The 23,736-nt window shown below is 41.4% G+C and overlaps 1 protein-coding gene across 1 annotated transcript in view; it reads right to left on the bottom strand.

Moving 5' to 3' along the window:
- IMPG1 (interphotoreceptor matrix proteoglycan 1) overlaps positions 1 to 23,736 on the bottom strand; it is a gene marked incomplete at both ends in the record, with an annotated part of 162,788 nt that overhangs the window by 97,109 nt on the left and 41,943 nt on the right. Inside the window, 6 exons of the mRNA XM_080700082.1 lie at positions 336 to 412; positions 2,022 to 2,269; positions 3,815 to 3,835; positions 9,205 to 9,263; positions 16,176 to 16,328; positions 20,053 to 20,156. Of these exons, the coding sequence (XP_080556208.1) occupies positions 336 to 412; positions 2,022 to 2,269; positions 3,815 to 3,835; positions 9,205 to 9,263; positions 16,176 to 16,328; positions 20,053 to 20,156 (662 nt within the window). The remainder of the gene's footprint in view (positions 1 to 335; positions 413 to 2,021; positions 2,270 to 3,814; positions 3,836 to 9,204; positions 9,264 to 16,175; positions 16,329 to 20,052; positions 20,157 to 23,736) is intronic.

Genomic DNA, 23,736 nt, shown 5'->3' with positions numbered 1-23,736 from the left:
ATTAAAAATAAATTTATAAGGCATGTTTATATTTGTTCCTGAAAGCAAAAGTTACATAACATATTCTTCTCTTTAGTTCACTTAAATGAGTTATCAAAAATGGCATAACTTCACTTTCACTGAAACAAAGACCCATATATATATATATTTTATTTGGAAACAGGGTCTCTTAAGCCAGAGAGGCTGGCTTCAAACCAGAGCGATCCTCCTGTCTCTGCCTCCCAAGTGCAGGAATTACAAGCCTGTGCCACCACGCCCGGCAGGCTAATGCTTTTGATGGGAGGTTTTAAGGCTTTGTTCCCATTAGAACAGGAGAATGAAACAAGCTCCCTTACCTTTATGACATCAGCAAAGGGTGGAGGCAGCTCAGATTTGATGTCAGGTTTGGAGACTGGAAATGACCCGACAACTTCTGTGGGTGAAAAATCACAAGGGTTAGCAATGTCTTTTTCTTTTATGATTGGGGCAATAAAACAGCGTTGAAAAATGTGTTAACAACCAATTCTTTAAGGTACAGCAGAAAAAATCATTAAGAAATCAGAGTCATAGAGATAATCATTAATCTGAATGACCCATTGAAGAACAGATACAAGGGAAACATAGTTTATGTGATAAGAATTGTTATGAAGGAGAGAGGATAGTGGAGAGAGTTTAGTCAAGGGGTACGAAGTTATAAATAGAATAAGTGCTAGTGTTGTATTGCTCAGGAGGGTGACTACAGTTTATAATGTGTTATATATTCTAAAATCTTTAGAAGAGAAAGCTTTGAATGCTCTTATCACAAAGAAATGGTAAATATGTAAAATGATGCATATTCAAATGATCCTGATTTGGTCATTATGTAATGTATACATACATCAGATCATCACACTGTACTCCATGAATATGTGTAATTATTGTGTGTCAATTAAAAGTAATAAAAATAAGAATAGTTATTAAGGTAGAGTGTTAGGATGTTCAGTTCTATTCTATAGATTTGGGACAAACAGTGAGATAGATTGGCTAAGCCAATGAGGATGAAAATATGACTATCTGATTGAGGAAATGGCTAGTATAAATAGTAGAATAAAGACCCTATGTGAACTCTTACTTCCTCCCTCCAGCCTGATTCTCAGAATGCTCCAGATGGCTCAACAAGGAGAAAAACTCCAACCTTCAGATGGTGTAGCTGTCACAGTAAAGACCTAACCTATTTTCCTGATAGACTCTTCATGTTTTCCCAGAGATTTTTTGTGATTTTTTTTTCTTGTTAAGAGTTTGATGATCTAAACCAGTGAAATAGAACTGGTGACAAATGAGAGTTTTGTGCCATATCAAACTAAAATGGCATCTCCACCATTCACCTATCATATTGTTGATGGGCTGTTGAAGAGTCCCGAGCTCCTCGGTCCTCCAGGCACCATGGAGGATCCTGGGTGTATTTGATCATCTTTTGACCTTTTTAGACCATTTTGTTTTCTTGTCCCTGTTACTGTCTACTCTGCAGGTGGACTTATATGGATGATATCAATGGTCCCTTGCCTTCTGTCTTTAAGATGGCTTAGATTACTAGGCAGGCTTTGAAACCTGGAGGTGATAATGAGGGCTTGCTGCTTCTAGCTCCAGGAAATGGCAATATTCCTTTGGGTACAGGCTGATTCTCATATAGTCCTTTTATCAAACTCTCCTCAAATTAACCTAATTTGAATGTGCCATCTTCTTCCTGTGAGGACATAGCCAATTTACTAGATAAGGAACTAGTTTAGGCTATGCCAAGTGTCTGGATTGTGGCTGAAAATGGTGGATCTAGACTGATATAGAAAAGTTGGATTCTCCTAGAGGTAGCCTGGGTACAAAGTGGTCTACAAAGTCTCATTAAGTGAGACATAGGAGGGAGTGAGGCTAGAGGAAGGTGGTACCATACCCAGTGTGTCTGTTACAGTACTGACTGTCTTGACAGTGAGTTCTGGGGAGACACTCCCGCTTCCTAGCCTCTCTGTCAGAATGAGGATAAACTTAGAACCATGAAATCACCAACTAACCGCCAGTGAACTGAACTGTCCCCACATCCAGGGACTGGTCTTCCTCTAGTGCTCTGCTTATCAGTTTTTTGAGGTCTGTAGCTGTGAGATGGATTTCTGGTTGCTTGTCCTCTTCCGTGGTTCCACGATGGAATCCTTCACTTTCAATTTTGTTGGAATCAAATGATAGGAGGTCACTTTGAGGGTCTTTTGCTTCCGCACCATCTATCTTGAAGACAGCTGTAAGTCGCATCTCTGTGGAGCTTGAACTGTGGATAGCAGAAGACACATCCCACCCAAAGTCATTTTTATATCCCTCCTGAAGAGAGTCACTATATATTGCTACAAATCTTCAGGATAGCTTCAACTTCTTCCTCTTTTTTTTTTTTTTTTTTTGGTGGTACTGGGGTTCCTGGAAACCCTTTTACCTCCGGGCTAAACGCCCAGACCTATTTTATATTTTTTATTTGGAAACAGGGTCTCTTAAGCCAGCGAGCCTGGCTTCGAACCTGCGTGATCCTCCTGTCTCCGCCTGGCTTCAACCTCTTTTCTGATGGGCTCTTAAGGAACATCCTGCTAAAAACATTTCTGTGTTTACCAGAAATTTGAAATGTGAAAAAAGAATTGACATATTTTAGTTTTAAAATAGAATGTCAACTTGGGGGTTACTAAATTCAACATGAAAAAGGATTATAGACTGAATCCATAGATTCAGTCTATAGAATAATTTTAGATTAATTATTTTAGATTAATCATAGATTAATTTTTTTGTACTTTAGGTCTTTTTACAAAAGTGTGACTTGTCCAATGTTAATGCAGTGCCAATCAGGAAGAGGGTTAATCAGCCTTTTTTTCTCCTCCAAATAGCCTTCTTGAAACGTCAATATAGGGTAGGATATAGTATTAAGACGGCAGGCTATGCATGCTGTAACCAAGTCAAAGCTTCAGTTCTTAAGAACAATGATCTACTTTTTTCATGAAATATTTTTCTTCTTTTTAACCAAAAAAATAGAACTCTGAATGGAATTAACAGAAGAAAGACAAAATAACAGAAGTGTGAGAAAAGAGGAAGGGAAGTAATATACCATACATGATTAAGTATTTATTGTCATATTTATTAAGTCAATGTCTTTTTGCATTTAGAAATTAAACAAGATTCTCTAGAGCTCTGTCCTTGAGAATCAAGTCTTACCTTGTGGCTCATGTCATAAATCTCCACGGGGGGATGCAGAAGTGTTTTTAAAGGCCACGGGAACTGATAATGTATATTCTTGGTGGTTCTTTAGATAACACAATCAGTCAGAGTGTACAGTTCATTATTTCACTAGTCAATTATAGGAGCCAACACTAGATTCTTATTATCAAGCTCTCCCATGTATGGTGGGTCCTCTTTCCAGTTCAAACTGACCTCGGAACCAAAGAGCTAATTAGCTTCTCTGCTTTATTTCCAGACTTAGATTGGTTGACTTTATGTGTGTGCAACCAGATTTCTCATAACAAATAACATTTAAGAGATAGATAAAATGTGCTTGCATCTGGGATATGTGTTTTCACATTTTCCTAATTAGACCTTGAATTTTATGGAATCCTTTTTAGTTGGTCAAGTCAGTGTTTCCAAGTTTATCTCACATTATGATTTTGACAAGGGAGTATATTATTACTAGTTGATCTAATTACTTTCATGTAAATAAGAAACCACTGAAAACTTATTTGCTTATCTCAGACAGTATGCATAAAATTATTTATACCAAGTCAGGACATAAATTTGTGGATGAAAATATGCTATATTTAAAAAATAAAAAAGTAAAATTTACCCATCTCTTTCTTTCTTTGGTCTTCATTTCATCGTGCCCAATGGAAACATGGAAGGGAGAAAAAAAATTTATGCATTTATTGTGACATTAAATGGATTATTTCACATACAAATTATCCTTGCATTGTTTCTGACATTTTCCCAAAGCTTTGAAGAACACATATAAACTTCCATCGGAACTTGAATGGAAATGTTGAGAGTTAAATGAAACTCAGAATGTAAATATAAACATCATTAGGACTTGAGTCTTAGTTCATAGATCTATACATATTCGTGGTCTTTCTTCTAAACCTGTTTATTTCCTCATTTTACTCCTTAAAAGAGGCTGCAAGCTGGGCATTGTGGCACATACCTGTAATCCCAGTACTTGGGAAGCTGAGACAGAAGGATCACAGGTTCAAGATCTGCCTCAGCAACTTAGTTGCCCTTGGCAACTTAGAGAGACCCTGTTTAAAAAAAGTGGGGGGGGGCTGAAGGGTTTAACTCCACCTTTAGTACCACAATGGGAGAGAGGAGGAAAAGAGGCTGCAAGTATATCCTATACATCTTACATTTTAGGTGGCACTGTTGCCAGGAATTAAAAAAATATTTTGCAAGTATATTTCTTACTTCCTGAGTGGCATTAAAGTATTAGTTAATTAGCTGATCCCTAAACATAGTTTATCTAATGTTGGCCCTTAGAACTAGTGTTTTGTTGTTGAATGAATGAATACATACATATCTATCATCTATCATCTATCTATCTATCTATCTATCTATCTATCTAATCTATCTAATTATTGGTACAGGGGATTGAACCCAGGGAATTTCTACCTCCAAGCTATACCCTCAGCCATATTTTACTGGGATTACAGGTATGCACCACCACACCCAGCTGTTGACTATGTTTTTGAATTGCTTTAATCACCAAACTTTGAGTGATTGGTTCAATTCACCATGGGGCAGATTGCAAGGGAAGCAACCACCTGTTTACTGAGTGGGTGGTCTGCACCAAGTGGTCGCATGCATTCTCATTAAATCTTTTCAACAACACAATCTCTACTTCAAAGATGTGAAAACATGGACAGAGAAGGAAAGTATTAGCCTGAGGCCACACCACCACCTGCTTCTGCTTGAAAAAGGGCCCTTTGGTCTCCAAACGGATGATACATTTTAGAGTTTTCTGGGCATGTATATAAATTGACTTTAGGGGCTATATTCAGTTTTCTCTCTTTACATTTCAAATAATAATTGATCACAAAGCCACATGTGATAGGATTAGTGGGGCTGGTTTTTCTGCCTGAACTCTGAATTTATCTATATTTTATCCTCTGATGGAACATGACTGAAAACAGACAGACTTGCTACCACTTTGCTTCCGTGGAGGCAAGGAGAATCCGTGACACTCTAACCAGCGCTGTTCCGTAGGGACTGTTTGCTTCTGTACCAACCAGATGTTCACCCAGGACCGGCCTCCTGCTTGTTTTCAGCAATATTTTGCAATCCATAAAACTCAGCAGGGAGGCGGGGCTTCCTGGGCCAAGACCTTATCAACCATCTCAAAAAGTCAATGGTTGAATGTTTTCTCTCATATGTAAACAATAGAGAGAAACCAGGAAAGAAAAGGGCCTTCATGATGATAAGGGATAGTAAGGAATAAGTATAATAATGGAAAGGGTTTGGGGGGAGAGGAGGGAAGAGGAAAAAGAGGCTTGAGGAAGGAAACAGACCAAATAATATAATATCCACATTTGAAGGTGTCACTAACACCTTTGCTCGCATGTACAGGGAGGGAGGAGGGGTGTGGTGGAATGGTATTAGGAGGAAACCACACTAAGAGATGTTTTGTGCATATAAAAATGTATTTTGTTGACAATCACTATGGTGCATAAGTATATTGCACCAATAAAATTCTAAAACAAGCTGGGCATAGTGGTGCAAGTCTGTAATTCTAGTACTTGGCAGGCTGAGATGGAAGGACCGAAGGTTTACAACTAGCCTCAGCAACTCAGAGGTAGAATCTCCTCGGTTCAATCCTTGGTACCACATATACACACACACACACAAAAAAATTCTAAAACAAAATGTTTTATTGATATATCATTGCATAAGTAAACCAAACATATGATTTGATGAGTTTGATGCTATATACCTATAAACCACTACTACAATTAAGACAGGGTGCTTATTCTTCACCCCAGAGCTTTATCATGCTCCTTGTAATCCTTCCTTCCCTCCTCCTCTTCTTGGGCTCCAAACGATGTGTGTGTGTGTGTGTGTGTGTGTGTGTGTGTGTTACTGGGGTTTGAACTTAGGGGAGATCTACCTCCAATCAACACCCCCATCCTTATTTTATTTTTTATTTGCAAACAGAGTCTCACTAAACTACTGAGTACCTCTCTAAGTTGCTGAGGTTGGCCTGGAACCTGTGATCCTCCTGTCTCAGCTTCTTAAGTACTGGGATTACAGGTAGGTACCAGTATGCCTGACTCCTTCCAAGTAACTTCTGATCTAGTTTCTGACATTATAAATTAGTTTGCATTTTCCAGAATTTATGTTAAATTAGAAGGTTAAATACAACATAGATTTTAAAAAATCTACATTAGTTTGGTTTCTTTCACTCAGCATGTTTTTTTTGAGATATACACGTTTTTGTGTATTGCAATTCATTTCTTTGTTGAGAAGTCTCTAGCAAGAATATGCTACAATTGTTTGTCTATTGCTCTATTGATGGACATTTTGGTTGTTTCTGGTTCTTGGCTATTACAAAGTTTACTCTCCAAATACAATGAATGATTGTTGATAGTTTCCCACATTTGCTATGAGGGGCAAAGTAATATTTAATCTCTTCTTGGTCATTTTAACAATATGCTAATAGCAAATGTCCTAACTACTTTCCAGTTGCGTTAGAGAACTGAATGAGAAATACATGTGAAACTATAAATCATCTTCTATAGAAATGAACGGAAGAAATGACAGAAGCAGAAAACTCATGGGATTTCAAATCTTCTATTGGGATCTGGACTCATAAGAACCCAATTTCCTTTATAATAAGCTCAATTTGCAATATCCTGAGTGTTGTGATTAAGGACCAAAGGTTTGTCCTCCTCACCATCATATCATTCTTGTGTTCGAGGGCCACATACTTCATGGGAGACTAAGATCCTCATGACTGATGGAGGACATGAAAGAAGCCTGAGGAACGAAAGGTTCCAAAAGAGTTAAGGCAGTTTGGCGAAAGGTCAAGCTTTCTGAGACTCTGGGTGACTTCTGGTCTTTCCAGAATTTCTTACCCCCAACCCACCGGTGAGAGCGGGAATTGGCTGTAATCATGCTTTTAATAATCTTTAACTGGGCCTCTTTGTTTCTTCTTGTTTTTTAATTTCCCCTCCATGATTGTATTCTGCAAGCACATGACGTATGTTTTATATCAATCATTCTGTATTGTGTTTGAGATTGTACTTTGATGTTTTTCTTTCTTTTGAAGTTGTGGTTTTGGTGCAGGGGAAAAAAGGTATAAAAACTTAGTTCTAGAGAATAAAGTTGTCAGTTGTCCAAGAGACAATTGTCCATGCCTTCATTTCAGGTCTCTCCCTCCCAAGTCCTGGAGAGGAATCTCCACAATGACACAATGAAAAGGTCATTGGGAAAATGGGATCAAACAACTGTATAAGTATCTTTGGCAGCAGGGTGTGGTTGTGCATGCCTGAAATCTCAGCACTTGGGAAGTTGAGACAGGAGGATCATAGGTTTGAGGCCAGTTTCAGCAATTTAGCAAGTCTCTCAGCAACTCAGCAAGACCTTGTTTCAAAATAAAAAAAATAATAAGGGCTAGAGTTGTAGCTCAGAAGTAGAATGCCCTTGGGTTTAATTTCCAGTACCACACACATGAAACAGATGAACAAATGAAAAACACAACAAAAACTTCATAAGCATCTTGGATAAAAATAAGAATAAACTGTTATTGAGATAAACACTTGGGAAGATTAAACTTCCAGGGACATATGTTTACTTTGGAAACATCTTGAACATATCTTTACCTTGGAAAATGTCATTACCTAACATTTCTTTTTTTTTTTTCGGAAATGAATTTTTTAAATTAGTTTTTTACTTATTGAAAGGAGGGTAAAATGAGCATTTGGTCATTCACCAAGGGGACTAGTCCCATCATTTCTGGTGGCTTTAGATTAGAAATGTGTTCTTTAACTGCAGTCATTTATTCAAAAGGCCTTACCAACTATGCAAACTATTTTCCTATCACCTTTTATTTTTTTCTAATCAATCTGATTTCACATGGAACACTGCTGAGCAGCATCTTGAAATAAAGAAAAATGAGTTTGCTTTGGAAAACAGGAGTTTCATTGTTTATAACTTTCACTTTTCAATATTTCCTTCCTCTGGAGTTATGCAAATCAGAAGGCCCAATAGCTGGAGGAAATCACCAGGCGGTGCTCCCCGGAAGCTCTTTGCACGCTGGCACAGCCCGCGCCTCTTCCTGCTCTGAGACATGGACTGTGGAGAGCTGGAGGAGCTTCTGCGGAGGCCTGCTCTCCCCAGTTCTCACAGCCCTGCTAGGCATACAATCTCATTCTGCTCTCAACAGGGCCAATATTTGCCCTGTGGCACTTTGCTAAAAAAAAAAGTACCATTTTATGACCCTGTCTGTGGATGTTTAGAACAATAAGAACTTCAAGAAAAGATGTAAAAGTTCTCGCCCAAACCCACAAACCTGTACTAGAGCATTGGGATGGTCATGGCTATGGGTCTTTATACCAAAGCTGCAGGAACATGATTGAATCCTCTTTTGGTATGGCACTATTTTATGATTTTGGCTCTTTAGTTAAAAATCTAATAATTTTGCGTGTAATACATTAATAAGGTCCAGATATTAATGTAAAAGATACATTTCAGGGATGTCTTGCTCCTACTTCTATCCCTGTCCATTTCATTTTTCAGCTCCTTGACCCTGCCAGGGACCAGTTTTTATGAGGTTCACCTCTCTTGGGTAACATGCTTTGTTAAAATGGTGATGCTATCTAGTCTTTGATAGGAAAAGAGGCAAATCAACAGGAAGGCAATTACTTGATACTTTTTGTTTTTTAATCTGGTTCTATTGAGGTTATTTCCCGAAGAGGTTCATTAATAACATTGCCAAGGACAGCAGATGAGTTTTCTGTAGAGGGCAGTATTTCTGACTCCCAGAAGGAGACTCCTGTCCTACCCCTGAAAAATGACCGCGAGTCAGGTTCTAATTAGATGGTTCCTTTATCTGAAATGTATTCAGCCTTCAGGACTTGGCAGAGCTAAACAGTTGAAGAGAAAGGGACCTTATAATCCTCATGACATTGCTTTTAAAAGAGGATAGGCAGAAAGTAATTTAAAAATTGAGAAGAGTCCGGTTCTCTTACTTACCTAAATCCTAACACATGGATTTCTTTGAATCCCAGAAATTTCTTAAATATCTTTTGCATCTGCAGAGAGAAAGACATTTATGAAATGTTCTTTGGTTCTGCTGGGTCAGATCTTACCTAACTGAAAAAGCCTAAATACTTTTGGTGAGTTAGAGGAAAAAAAGAAAATGAAAAATTGAAACAATGAAGGAGGTCAACTCTTTGTTCTCAGTTATTCTTGAATTCAGAGGAAAGTATTCTGCCACTACTTAAAAGCTGTAATTGGATAGTTTTGACCTGCTTTAATGGTTATAAAACATGAACTCATTTTAAGGTGGTGTTTGGAGGAAATTTGTGCAATAGGACTCTCACTTACCCAGAGTAATATAATATTTTCTGACTATATAATTATGGTTAACAATAATATTTCCACTATAATATTTTCTAAATTGAGTTAGGTGAGTTGAAAAATATCTGTAACATTAAAGTTATTAAATTCAAAACAGCTACCATACCCAAAGTAGTAGAAACAGATTCTAGTCTAATAGATTAGATTTGCTCTTAGAGTCATGTAAACTTCATGAGTTTTCTTAGTTTGTCCTTGCCACACCAGACTACCCCCCAACCCCACTGCTTCCTTCAGCCCTGGACTCCCCGGGAGGGTGGCTCCCCTGCAAATCAGTAGCGTTTCCCCTTTCCAGTGTCCTGCTCTTTCCTGGTTCCTCTTCTATCTCTCTCACCATTCGCTCATTCTCCATGGCTCCATCCCATTCTTGACTTGACTTTTTACAAACATATCAATGTCCGTCACTAAGCCAAACACGGAGGGGGGAGGGCATGGGTCGGGAATTGGGGAAGGGCTAACCAGGTGATGTGTGCATGGATGTCTCTACCATCTTGTACCCCATTAAGATGTATGACTACAATGCACCAGTAACAGATTAAAGAGCCTGCAAGTCCCCATCTCCAGCCTCTGCCTCTCACGCACTGTCCTGTTTATTCCGGGAGCCTCAACTAAGCCCTAGCTTCAGCCCTGGTCACATTGTCACACACACCAGTATGGCTTCCTTAGCTTTCCTGTAGGAAGGCTGGAGATAGGGGTGGCTGCTTAGTTTGTTAGGCGTGGATGACAGCAGGGAGAAAGGGAAGCTGATGGGGAGCAGGAACCTGGTCCTGTCCCTGCTTCTCACTTCCTCCTGTGAGGGAATCTTGTTTTCTTTGTGGCTTCAATAATCTCCTGGTACACAGCCTCAAGTTCTCCACTCTTTTTTTGAATATTTTTTAGGAGGCTGGTTTGCCTTTTAATTATATTTTCTTTTGCCAATATTAAAAATCATTTTAATTTCCCGAATATATAGGAACTGTGGTGAAGATGATAGCTTAGCTCTTGAGTGAGGAGATCCTTGTGTAGGCCTGGGTATTTATTTATTTATTTATTTAGGTGGTACTGGGGATATAACCTAGGGGGCTTCTACCTTCAGGCTACACTCCCAGACCTATTTTATATTTTATTTGGAAACAGCGTCTCTTAAACCAGCTGAGGCTGGCTTCGAACCTGCACAATCCTCCTGTCTCAGCCTCCCAAGCGAGGGGATTACAAAGTGCACCACCACGCCTGGCTGGCCTGGGATTAAATACTGGTTCTAAACTGGACATGGTGGTGCACACTTGTAATACTGTGCTTGGGAGGCTGAGACAGGAGGATCGCACAGATTCAAAGCCAGCCTCAGCTACTCAGTGAGGCTCTCAACAACTTAGTGAGACCCTGTTTCCATAAAGCATAAAATAGGCCTGGCAGTATAGCCCAGAGGTAGAAAAGCCCTGGGTTCCACCCCCACAACCCCCAAAACAAAACAAAACAAAACAAAATAAACTGGTCCTACTTGGCTGGATGTGGTGGTGCATGCCTGTAATCCCAGTACTTGGGACGCTGAGACAGGAGCATATTTGAGGCCAACGACAGCAATTTAGCTAGACCCTGTTTCAAATTAAAAAATAAAAAGGACTGGGGGTGTAGCTTGGAGGTAGAATGTCCCTGTGTTTAATCCCCAGTATAAGCAAAACAAAACAAAACAACTGGTTTTACTACTTTCTGGCTGCAAGACCTTGAGTGTATTGCTTAATCTCTCTGAACCATGATCTTAGCCAAAATGGGATAAGAATACATACTGCATAAAGTTCTGTAAAGAACAACTCACAAGTAACAAGTGCCTGGCTCACACCTGGGGAGAGAGGATGATGATGGATTATTTACTTGCTTCTTCTCTACCTCTCCAACTGGATTACTAGCTCCTTGAGAGCCTGATTTTCTTTCTCCTCCACTGACCACACAGTGGGGAGACTGGCAAAGACAGAGCCTTCAGTCAGTTAAACAACAACAACAACAACAACAACAACAACAACAACAACAACACCCTCAATAGTCTGTCTAGAGAGGCTGGGGCCCAGAGGTCCCTGTAATAAGACTCTGTGCTTCCACCCCTCCCCTGAGATGGGCCCAAAAGAGAAGAGCTTGGAGGCTGGGCTCTGAAGGGCTGGCCTTTAAAGTGGAGCGGCAGGAGAGGGTAGTGCGCATGCTCCAGACCTCAGTGGGCTTCCAGTGATGAACAGCTCTGGGCTACAGGGAATCTGCCCTGGTATTCCAGCAATGGCACCAGGGACTGACGACGTGAGTGGGAGCTGCAATACTGGAATAGGAGATTCAAATTCTGAATCATTGCTCTTTGGGACTCAGGTCTGGAGGCAGCTGGGGTTGGGCACCGGCAGCAGGAGCAGCGCTAGGGAGCACCATCCTCCCCTTCAGGGGTGCTCCAGGGCACTGGCTCAGGTGGAGAGCTTCCTTGTTCATGTGTGCCCTCTTTGTGAACCTGTCTACTGTTGATTAAGAATCAGCCTTCCTTAGGAGGGTGTAGATAGTGTCTAGGGAGGAGACGACAAAAGCTTTTTGTTAATTCTGCTAAATAATCTTCTTGGGGGCCTTCCAATCATGCAGCACTAACCACTAAATTGCTAATTAAGTGCCCAGTTAACCTTATTAATAATACTAAATGCACAGGGGTCTCCCTGAGTCTGCCGGAATGTATGTTAACGGTGCTATAAAAAGGCAGCTGTGCTGAGTTCCCATGAATGTTTGCACGGAGAAAGCAACCAGACAACAACTAAGTGATTCCTTTTGACATTTGTATTAAATTGCTCATTAGGTTTATTGTGGAAATTAAATTACCGCAAAGCACTGTCCATTAATTTCTGATTAGGCCCGAGCGGCTTTGCTAATGCAGGCACTGGGCTGTAGTGGGCTGCTTGGGTATCTGAGGGCAGGCCTCGAGGTGGGCCTGCTCAGGAGCCTGGGAAGTGACCAGGTGCTGCAAGCAGAGGGCCCTTCCTTAGAGAAGTCAGAGGCGGTGCAAAGGGACAGCACATCTGCAGTGGTGGGTCTTTGAAATAAGATGGTGCAAGAAAACTCTTCTTTGCTTAGTAAGCTTTTCAGAGGCTAGAAGGGGCATGGCCATCTGAGGATAATATAGTACTTCTTTCCCCATCAATACTTATTTGGGAAAAATAGCAAGCATAACAGTGGTTAGGAACAAGGATTCTGGTGCCAGACTGCCTGTTTTGAAATCTTGGCTCTGTCAGATAATAGATAGGTAGACGTGGGGTCTGTTCAGTAGTTTCTTTGTACTTCAGGATCCTCACTTGTTAAAAAGGGAAATGAAGCCAGATGCAGTGGTGTGCACCTATAATCTTAGCACTTGGGAGGCTGAGGCAAGAGGATCCCAGGTTCAAGAACTTTAGTAACTTGGCATGATCCTCTCTCAAAAAAAAAAAAAAAAAAAAAAGGGTCAGGGGGCATAGCTCATAGGTAAAATGTCCCTGTATCAAAAAATAAAACAGGGATATAAAATTATTTATAGGATTGTGTGAAAAGTTAAACAAGTTAATACATATGAGTATGAACGGTGATGTTATTTCTTTATACAACAGTTGCCAAGTTTGATTCGGAAAGGGATTTCGAGGACGTTTTTAATTTCTGAGTAAGAAAACTAAGGCCAGTAAAATATGATCCTCAGATTCAGAAACAGGATCGGAAACTTATGAAGAGTCCACGCCCAATTGTCTGACCTTGAAGATACTCTGACTATATGGAGGGTTTGCTGAAAAGAGCGCTTCAAAGAACAAATGGAAAAGTTAGCAAACTTTCTTTAATCCTTCCCAATAGTCCATGTCTAAATACATAAGCATCATAGGCTCTTTGCAGTTTATAGGAATGATGCTTTACATTAATTTTTTTTTTTTTTGGTGGTCCTGGGGGTGGAACCCAGAGGCTTTCTACCTCCGGGCTATACTCCCAGACTTTTTTTTTATATTTTATTTGGAAACAGGGTCTTGGGTGGAGGGGACAAGCTGTGAAAAGTACCTACAATGAAGCTTGAGGAAAGGTTTTCTGGACCAAGAAGGAAACACATGCAAAGGCTAAAAGTGAGGAAAAAATTGCAAATAGTTTTTATCTCTAGGAATTAAGAGTGTAAAAGAGAGCGATGAAAAGAAACTGGTGTGAGACAAGGCTGAAAAGAAAGGCAGTATATAGACTTGGCAGAATAGTTGGATTTATCCTGCAGATATATTCAACCAGGGACAGATACATATGATGATGGTCACAGATGAAAACACATCTTAGGGAAAACTTCTCAGTTTAGTACTCAATGACATGGACAATATAATGGCCTTCCACTGATCACCCATTAAAAATGCCATGGCTTGAAATCATATCAAACTGTAAAAATGGAAGTAGTATGTAGAGACAAAGCATTATGATTTAAAATTCATATTTCAACCCAGCTTATTCTCTCATTGATGCCTATGTGATCATTTCATTTCATTTAAAAAATTTTAATCCATTTTATTAATGTATGATTGATATGTAAAAAGCTGAACACACTTAATGTATGCATCTTGACGAGCTTTGAGAGAAGGATATACTCATGAACCCATTACTATAATGGTTGTTAGGCACATAGTATATCTGTTAAATGAGACTTAAGAACCTATTAATTTTTAAAGAAAAAAAATTTTTTTTTTTTTGGTGGTACTGGGGCTGGAACCCAGGGGTCTTCTACCTCCAGGCTACACTCCCAGACCTATTTTATATTTTATTTGGAAACAGAGTCTCTTAAGCCAGCTAAGGCTGGCTTCGAACCTGCGCAATCCTCCTGTCTCAGCCTCCCAAGCGTGGGGATTACAAACGTGCACCACCACACCCGGCTTTTTAAAGAAAATTTAAATGTAAATAACATTTAAGAATGGAAAAGCTGGAATGGACAATTTGTGCTAATGCTTCTCATTGTGGTGTTTTTTTTTTTTTTAATGGTTAAAAATGAATGCCTGAGCTAGGTCTGGTGAAGCATGCTTGTAATCATAATACTTGGGAGGCTGAGGCAGGATGATTGCAGATATGAGGCCAGTCTCAGAAATTTAGCAGGACAAGATTGGCTTCAAATCTGCGCAGAGGTTTCCTGCTGAAGGCCTGGGGTGCTGCTGGAGTTTACACCTAAAGGAGGGTGTCTGCCGGAGGGTGCTGGAGCTTTGCTGACCTTTCTCCTGCAGCTGGAGAGGTAGGCCCTTGAGCAGTGGTGAGCCCTCCCTGCCCCCCTCCCTGTGTTTATAGATCTGCCACAGACTGTTACCTTGCAAGGGAGATGGAGACTTGACTACTTAAAAATTGCAAACAGCAAGGAGTTGTTATAGAACTCTCTAGATAACGGAGGGGAAAGCTCAGCAAAGCTGAAATGGAAGGGAAGGAGACAAGGAAGGCTGAGGTTGATTAATGGAGGAGCTACATCTGAACATGAGTAAAAGCATGAAGGTAGCATAGTCAACCTGGACACTCACTGATGGGAAGAGGGAAGGGGAAGTGGGAGGGGGAGAGGGCACCAAGCACAGTCTGAATGTATGCCATTTTCAATATGATTCACATAAAAATAAAAAAAATCATAATAAAAAAAATAAAAGGATGAAAATAATGAGCAAACGGACGTTTCTTCAGTGAATTCTCCTGAACTTTGGGGCCAGTTTCCTATGGGGGATTTAGTTTCAGAACTAAGAAGCTCTTCTGTCATTATATTCTTTCCTCTCTTTGGATTTATAAAATATTTTCTGTGGTGTTTGAAGTGACTTATTAAAACCCACAGACATTGGGTGACTGCTTACGACATCAGAATCTGTTGTAATGAGTTCATGTCTACCCAGATGTGTTGGCAGTGAACAAGGGCAGTTTTTATACATACATACATACATACATACGTATGTATGTATATGTATATATATATATATGCACACATAGGTATATATGAATAAACAAAGAGTAAAACCTGCTAAGATCACGCTGTGTAGCAGATGGGCTTGCCATAACTGAGCATTTAGAACAGTTTCTGTGGCTTCCTCGTATAAGCTGCCGCCTCCCTCCTGACCCACCCTGCAGTCACCAACCAGCCTAGCATTTGGACTGACAGACTCATGGGCTTCAGGAGACTCTTGGTCTGATCAGTGTAGCAAATTAGGATGAAACGTCCAGACCCTTTGGCCCTTTTCTTTCCACAGGCTTCTCTCTTACAGGGTTTTAGTAGTTTCTTGCCAAACCAACACATGTATTATAGCAGCAGGTGTCTGTGCTTTCTGATCCTAGTAATGTACTACCTGTAAATACATTTTTCTATTTTTTAAAAGAGAAAGAAAGAAAGAAATTTAGCAAGGCCCTCAGCAGCTTAGTAAGACCCTGTTTCAAAATAAAAAATAAAAAAAAAAAGGATTGAGGATGTGGCTCAAGAGGTAGAATGCCTCTGGGTTCAATTCTTAGTACCAAACGCAAAACAAAAACAAAACAAAAACATTTGTTTGATCACAAGAAGTTGGAACTTTTAGCCAAAAGGCTACCCATTCTGTTGGCTCCTGGACTCTGAGTCTTGAGTTGGATGAGAGTCTGTGGGCTGTTCCACTCACCTGCAGCTCTGACTCTCCTGCCAGCTCCTGGTAGTAAGGCGACTGAGAGTCAGCGAGCTCTGCCTTGAACTTCTGATTGGGCAGAGAGATGACGAGCTCCAGCTTCCGCTCCAGTGGGCCCGTGGACACAGCCCCGAATTCAGTTTCTCTTTCCTGAATTAAAAAAGGACTTCTGTTACTGTAAACCACAAACAGCCACCTTATATGTTAATATTGCATTAAGAGGTGGATTACGAAGGCTCAATTGCTTTTAGAATAAAAGTCCTAGTAATTAGTAGTGGCCTCTGAATTTCCGTGAGAGATAAAGTACCCAAACCCAATGAGTGAACTATTTTTGAGAACATTGTCATTTCACGACTGTGAGCTTCATGAAGACATTTAGATGCATACACATACACACGGCCCCCATGCACACTCGTGGTTGGTGATTTAATAGCATTGCAGCACATTGTTGTGTGATGCTATAAATAGTCTTTTTTGGGAAGTGGATTAGACATAGTAATCTACAGATGCTGAGATATTCTTTAATATAATGCTCTTTAGAGAATGAGCTAGACTGATTTAATGGGAACATCTGTGCTTAAACTTCACATTGAAGGTAATTTAAAAGTACTATCAAGCCAAGAGAGGGGTTGAAATTTCTCTCAAAAGAAATGGCCTCTCTGGGCCACTTTTGGAGGGACGTGGCTCTAGATTTGGTCCTTTGGGGGGCAGGGGGTATCCTTCTTCCCTGTTGATCTGGGAGCTCACTGGGGTCTGTCATGCTCTGAATGCATGGACAGAGAACAAGCCTGGCGTGGGTCTCAAACTGGGGGCTGGATAGATTTTTGACCTTGGATGCTCAGATGATACTGACATACATATAGCTTCCTCAAAAAAGTAAGAAATATGTCTGAATAAGTTGGTGTTTGATTATGAACATGGTCTCCATAGTAAAGCCAGAGGTAAGGAAACCAGAGGAAGAGAGTGACTGATGAGACCCACCACGAAGGACAGAGCTCAGCTGGGTGGTAGCAGATAGGATTCCTCCTCAGTTCTGGTCACAGATGCCCCTTCCATGGATGTGTACCACAGCATAGCCTCTAGCTTTAGTCCACATTGTGGGACATGGATTCATGTTTAAGAGATCACTGATGTTTGCATAAAAGATTTTCATTCATTTATTAAAAAATGCTAAGCCAGGTGTGGTGGCATGCTTGTAATCCCAGCATTTGGGAGGCTGAGACAGGAGGACTGCAGTTCGCAGACAGCCTCAGTTATTCAGTGAGGTCCTTTGCAACTCAGTGAGACCCTGGTTCAAAAAATAAAGATTAAAAAATAGGGCGAGGGGTGTTGCTCGGTTTCCCTGAAACCCATGGGTGTTGCCCCTGGGTTTCCATCCCCAGTACTGCAAAAAGATATTAAAAAAAAAAAGCTGCTCACTGAATATCTGTATGGGTATAGCACAGGGCCAGGGTCTATGGGACATTGAAAGAAAAGGATAGATTTTGGTATTATTCTCTAGGAGCCAATCATTTCATTAGGCAACTTGAAAGTTCACATAAAATAGATACATTTTAAAAAATTGTATTACTAGGAAGTTACTCTCAGCAACTGGATTAATATTTTTATTGCTCTTTAAATTATTTTTAATTAACAGATGATATGTACTTATAGGATCCAGTTCAATGCTTTGACATGTATTTACATGTGGAATGATTCAATAAGGCTCATAAGCAAATCCATCGCCTCAAATACTCATTATTTTTTGTGCTGAAAATATGAAAATCTACTTTTTAGCAACTTTGAGGTATGCAATGCAATATTATTGATTAGCATCAGCCTTCTGTGTGATAGATCACAAAAGTTTATGCCTCATGTCTAAGTGAAACTTTGTGCCCTTTGATCAGCATTCCTCTTTCTTCTCCATCTACCCACCCTCCCCCAGACTCCGGATGAGAGATTGTGTTATTTATAATTCACATGTATAAAAATGGATCAATTTTTCATACTTTCCCCCCAGCGCCTTCAGATGCCCTATTACCTATGGGTTAACATCCAAACTCCTCGTCTGGCAGGCTGCCCAGAAACCACTTTGTTTGTGCTAGTCTCCTCACTCCTTCAGCAACAGCACACACACACACACACACACACACACACACACACACACACACCCCTCATAGATGCATTTGCACTTTTTTTTTTCTTTTACTAGTATTCCATTGTTCAACTAAATAATTCCTGCTGGGCGTGATGGTGCACGCTTGTAATCCCCACACTTGGGAGGCTGAGACAGGAGGATCTCACAGGTTGGAAGCCAGCCTCAGCTACTTAGTGAGACTCTGTTTCCAAATAAAAATATAGAAAATATGTCTGGGAGTGTAGCCTGGAGGTAGAAAGCCCCTGGGTTCCACCCCCAGTACCACCAATAAAATAACATAAAATAATAATAATTCCTTGGACCATGGAGGGTCTAGAAATATTTGCCTCCTCTGAACTTCTGTGGAACTGGTTAACTTCTGAACCCTCACTTGGTACTATCATAGACTCAACTGGAGTTTTAACATGCAAGCTTTGTGGTCCCACAAGGTTCTCACATTTCACTCAATGTCCCGAAGCCAAAAACACGGGAACACTGGTGCACACAGTTCAGTGAGTCCACATGACTGGGATCGCACCCCCTGCAGCCTGTCCTGGTTTCTCATATTGTCCCAGTTTACATGCCTGTCACCTTCAATCATAACAATTGGCTATTTTGTTATATTTAATTACATTATACATTCCTTGGAGGCAAGGACTGTGTCTTGCTCATCTCAGGCTCTTTGGTGAATAGAGATGGGACACAGGTGATGTGAGAAGAAAGAGGAGACGGACGAGTCAGAGTGGGAATTTTATAATAAGTAGATATTGAATTGTAGTCAATTTTTCCAACAGCACTTTCACTTTTGAAGAATTTCTTGGAAAAAACACAATATGTTTATTTTTTGTTCACACAGCAATAGTTCAACCAAACCTGCAGCTCTCTGGCACAGATAGAATGGCTGGCAGGATTCTCATCTCTGATTTCTCACGTGGAGTTGGTAAGACAGAACCTTCTGTCCTTGCGCTGCAGCTCATCTGGGTGTGGGAGGGAGACTGAGGACAGGGGAAGGGTAGAGGAAGGAGGTGTGTTCCCACTGACAGTGTAAGCATGAGAAGAACCAGTTTCCGTCTTGTCACTCCTGTGTGACTTCCCCTTCCAGGTCTGCTGTCCCCCTGGGTGCCCCAACCCACCACTCACAGGTATCAAGGGCAGTGCTTCCTGGGTCTCCAAATCTTTGGGGAAGGTTAAACATTTCCCTGTTTGCATAATCAACATGAAGTTCTATAATAATCTTCTCATTTGCCTATCTCATCACTTGCAGTGGTGGCCAGGGCACCTCTTTGCCTTAGAACACCGATTTTAATTTTCTCTGTTCAACATGGAGGGTTTTGAACATTTGGATATCTTTCTAACATTCATGTTGGGCATGACAGAGACACAACCTAGACTTGTTAACAGGAGCTTCTACTTTAGTAGAGAAGGGGCTTCATTGAGTGACTGATTTGCTCATTCTAGTGCTTGATGAGTGCCTGCTATGTACGAGGTTCTGGTAAGCACTGGACTGGGGTGGGCAGCCAAGAAGAGCCAGACGTGGTGGCCCATGCTTGTAATCCTAATCCTAGTATTTGGAAGGCTGAGACAGGAGGATTGTGGTTCGAGGACGGCCTCAGCTACTACTTAATGAGGCCCTTTGCAACTCAGTGAGACCCTGTTTCAAAGTGAACGATAAAAAACAGGGCTGAGGGTGTAGCACAAAGGTAGAACGTCCCTGGGTTCCATCCCCAGTACTGCAAAACAAAACAAAAAATTGCTTACTGTTGTTGGCATCCTGGTGGCATTGAGGGTGTCATTGGAAATTTCATTGAAGAGTGTGGCATCAGGAGGAAGAGAAACAGGCCCGGCTGAGACATTGGCACCATCTGTGGAAATTAAAAAATTACAGACACAGAAATAAGACCAGAGAAGTTTCAGTTACAACAAGGTCAAAATCCCATAAGCCAGCCTTTTCTGTCACTCTGGGATTTACAGACGTTGAGCGCATTCTGAACTCATTTTTATAAGGTCACATAAATATGTTGTGGAAAAAATGTAACCCATACTCTCCATCTTAGCCTAATTCTTAGTTTTTCCTTCTAAAGACCCATGTTTGGGGCTTCCATGAGTGTGGTGCAGTAAAATGCTTTTGCCTAATGAGATCTGGCTAGTTTTTATTTCAGTAATTATCTAAAGGAGGCAAAGATAGATATTTATCCTTAGATTTGTTCTTATGAACATTTTTTTAGAATGCTACATAGGCCTTTAAAATTTAGATGGATGGGGTGGGAATTGGTTAAGGGCCAATTGGGTGATGTATGCACGTATGTCTCTACCATCTTGTATCCCATTGAGATGTATGACTACAATGCACCAATACAAAAATTAAAAAAAATTAGATGGCTTTAGTAATCACAAATGCATCATTGTTATTATTGTTATTATTTTTGTTTGTGTGTTACGATATTGAACTCAGGGCCATTCTACCTCCAAGCTATGCCCCCAGGCATTTTAATTTTTTTCATTCTGAAAAAAGGTCTTACTAAGTTGCTGGGAGTCTCACTAAATGGCTGAAGCCTCCCAAGTACTGGGTTTATAACCGTGAACCATCGCATGTAGCTGAGGCATTAAAATTTTAATCAGGCCGGGCCTCTGGCCCCGACCCTGGGTGGGTGGGCAGGCGCTGGTGGGGCACCCCTAGGTGACCCCCTCCCAACCCAGAAGAACTCTTTGGTCCAGGTCTCTGGCCCCGACCCTGGGTGGGTGGGCAGGTGCTGGCGGGGCACCCTTCGGCGACCCCCTCTCCACCCGGAAGGACCCTGTGGTCCGGGCCTCTGGCCCCAACCCTGGGCGGGTGGGCAGGTGCTGGTTGGGCACCCCTAGGCAACCCCCTTTCCACCTGGAAGGACCCTGTAAAAAAGGAAAAGAAAAAAGGAAAATATCGGAGAGGGGTCAAGGAGGCCGTGGCGGATGCCAGGATACTGGAGATGCAGACAAAACTTATCCAAATGAACTGGAATTATTGGAAAAATTCCCCACTAAGGAGGACTGCTTCTTCTCTACATTTTAATAATCTTGGACATCACCTGTAAGGAGAGAGACTTTAGCAGAGACCAAGGAAAAAGGCGGTGCTGAAAGTGGTCTCCTTGTTGGTGGTGGAGACTTGTATTCAGGAGAAGCAGAAATCGGATCCTATCAACCTTATTATTATTATTATTATTATTTTTGGAGAAATTACACCAAAGGTTGAATGCTTCCGTCGTGCATGCTTAGGAACACTGGACAACTTTCAGAGTGGAAAAAGAGCTTGGGAAAGATTTGAAATGGTGGAGGCAGAGGCAATGGCAGTGGCCAGTACTCAGGGGAGGCAGAGATCTGATTCATTACACCTGGAACCTTTGAAGTAATGACCCCAGAGGCGGAATGCTACCCCCACATACCCTCGAGAACGTGGGACAAATGGTTGGGCAAAGAGGGTGATCGGATAGAGCCTGCCGAGGGGTGAGGCCGGCGACGGACACAGCAAAGCTGGGATTGGAACCTGTCGTGAGGCAAGGCCGGTGCTGGAGCCTCTGAGGCCGGGATCGGATCCTGCCGAGGGGTTAGGCCTCTGCCGGGGCCAATGGACAGCATCAGAGCCTTCTGTGAGGCAAGGCCGCTATTGAGGCCTCCGAGGCCGGGATTGGAGCCTGCCGAGGGGTTAGGCCGGTGCTGGGGCCAACGAGGCTGGGATCAGAGCCTGCCGTGAGGCAAGGCTGGTGCTGGGGCCTCCGAGGCTGGGATCAGAGCCTGCTGAGGGGTTAGGCCGGTGCTGGGGCCAGCGGCTGGCATCGGAGCCTTCGGTGAGGCAAGGCTGCTATTGAGGCCTCTGAGGCCGGGATCGGAGCCTGCCGAGGGGTTAGGCTGGTGCTGGAGCTAGTGAGGCCGGCATCAGAGCCTCCGTGAGGCAAGGCTGTTATTGAGGCCTCTGAAGCCAGGATCAGAGCCTACTGAGGGGTTAGGCCAGTGCTGGAGCTAGCGAGGCCAGCATCGGAACCTGTCGTGAGACAAGGCAGGTGCTGGGGCCTCCGAGGCCGGGATCAGAGCCAGCTGAGGGGTTAGGCCGGTGTGGGGGCCAGCGAGACCAGAATCGGGGCCTCCCATGAGGCAAGGCCGCTACTTGAGCCAACGAGGTCTGGATCAGTCCACCGGGTAGCCAGGCCACAACTGGGGCCATCAAGAGTGGGATCAGTACTTGCAACACGGCATGCACAGAGAAATATCGCAGAAAATTAAAACCAGATGCTTCCCCTAATCAGCAATAACTAGGAGGAAAGGGGCAACAGGAAGAGGTCTAGCTATAGAAAGGGCCCTATAGTGAAGCAATTAAGGTGACCAATCAGAGTGTATGGAATAGGGGAGGATGGAGCCTCTTTAAAAAGCCGGAGGTACATAAACATATGTATCAAAGTTAATCACCAAACAAGCATGGGATCGAGGGAGGGGGAGGGAATGGGATGGGGACTGGATGAGGGCTAATTGGATGATGTGTGCTTGTATATCCTTTCAAGTGTTATATTCCATTGTGATGTATGATTACAATGCACCAATAAAAATAAATAAAAAACAAAAACAAAAACAAAAAAAACCCCAAAAACAAAAAACAAAAAAAAATAAATAAAATTTTAATCAGAAAACCCAGAAAGAACATGAAGATGCTATCAATTCCACCCTGTCTTAAAAATATACTCTCATTGGTACATTGTTATCATATGTCATAATGAAGTTTAGTGATAAGAGACAAACATGCACACAACACTTGGTGAACAGACTACCATAAGCCATTCCAAATACCTGGCAGATGTTTTGTTATGTTTAAAGATTTCATGGAATGAAGTCTATGTTCTTTCCAAGAAAAGAAAAAAATGCACCACTGCAATATACATTTTATAATACTTTATACTATAAAATATAGTATAATTAATAAAATATAGTATTATATACTATAAAATATATATTACATTTAATAATCATTTTAATCATTAAAAGTGTTCAGGAAATGTAGTGTTATAATTTATTGGTTTATATTTACTTAGAAACAGCTTTCCATTTTAAACTTAATTAGGTAAAAACATAGAATGTATTTTTTTTAAGCATTAGAAAACAAGATGTATAGCCAGGCGGGGTGTTCCACGCTTGCTAATCCCAGCATTTGCGAGGCTGAGACTGGAGGATCGCTGTTCGTGGACAGCCTCAGCTACTTAGTGAGGTCCTCTGTAACATAGTGAGACCCTGTTTCAGAATAAAGAATAAAAAACAGGGCAGGGGGTGTAGCTCGGAGGTTGAATGCCCCTGGGTTTCATCCCCAGACCTGCAAAAAAAAAAAAGAAAAAAAGAAAAAAAAAAAAGAAAACAAGATGTACAAAGAAATGATTTATCTTTCCTTGTTCCCTCAGAAAGTGTGGTACGTGGGAATCTGTACTCACA

Source organism: Muscardinus avellanarius, assembly GCF_963383645.1.
Source record: "Muscardinus avellanarius genome assembly, chromosome: 8".
In the NCBI taxonomy this organism is placed as follows: domain Eukaryota; kingdom Metazoa; phylum Chordata; class Mammalia; order Rodentia; family Gliridae; genus Muscardinus; species Muscardinus avellanarius.
The sequence above is the reverse complement of the archived record's forward strand: the minus strand, read 5'-3'. Positions and strand labels throughout refer to the sequence as shown.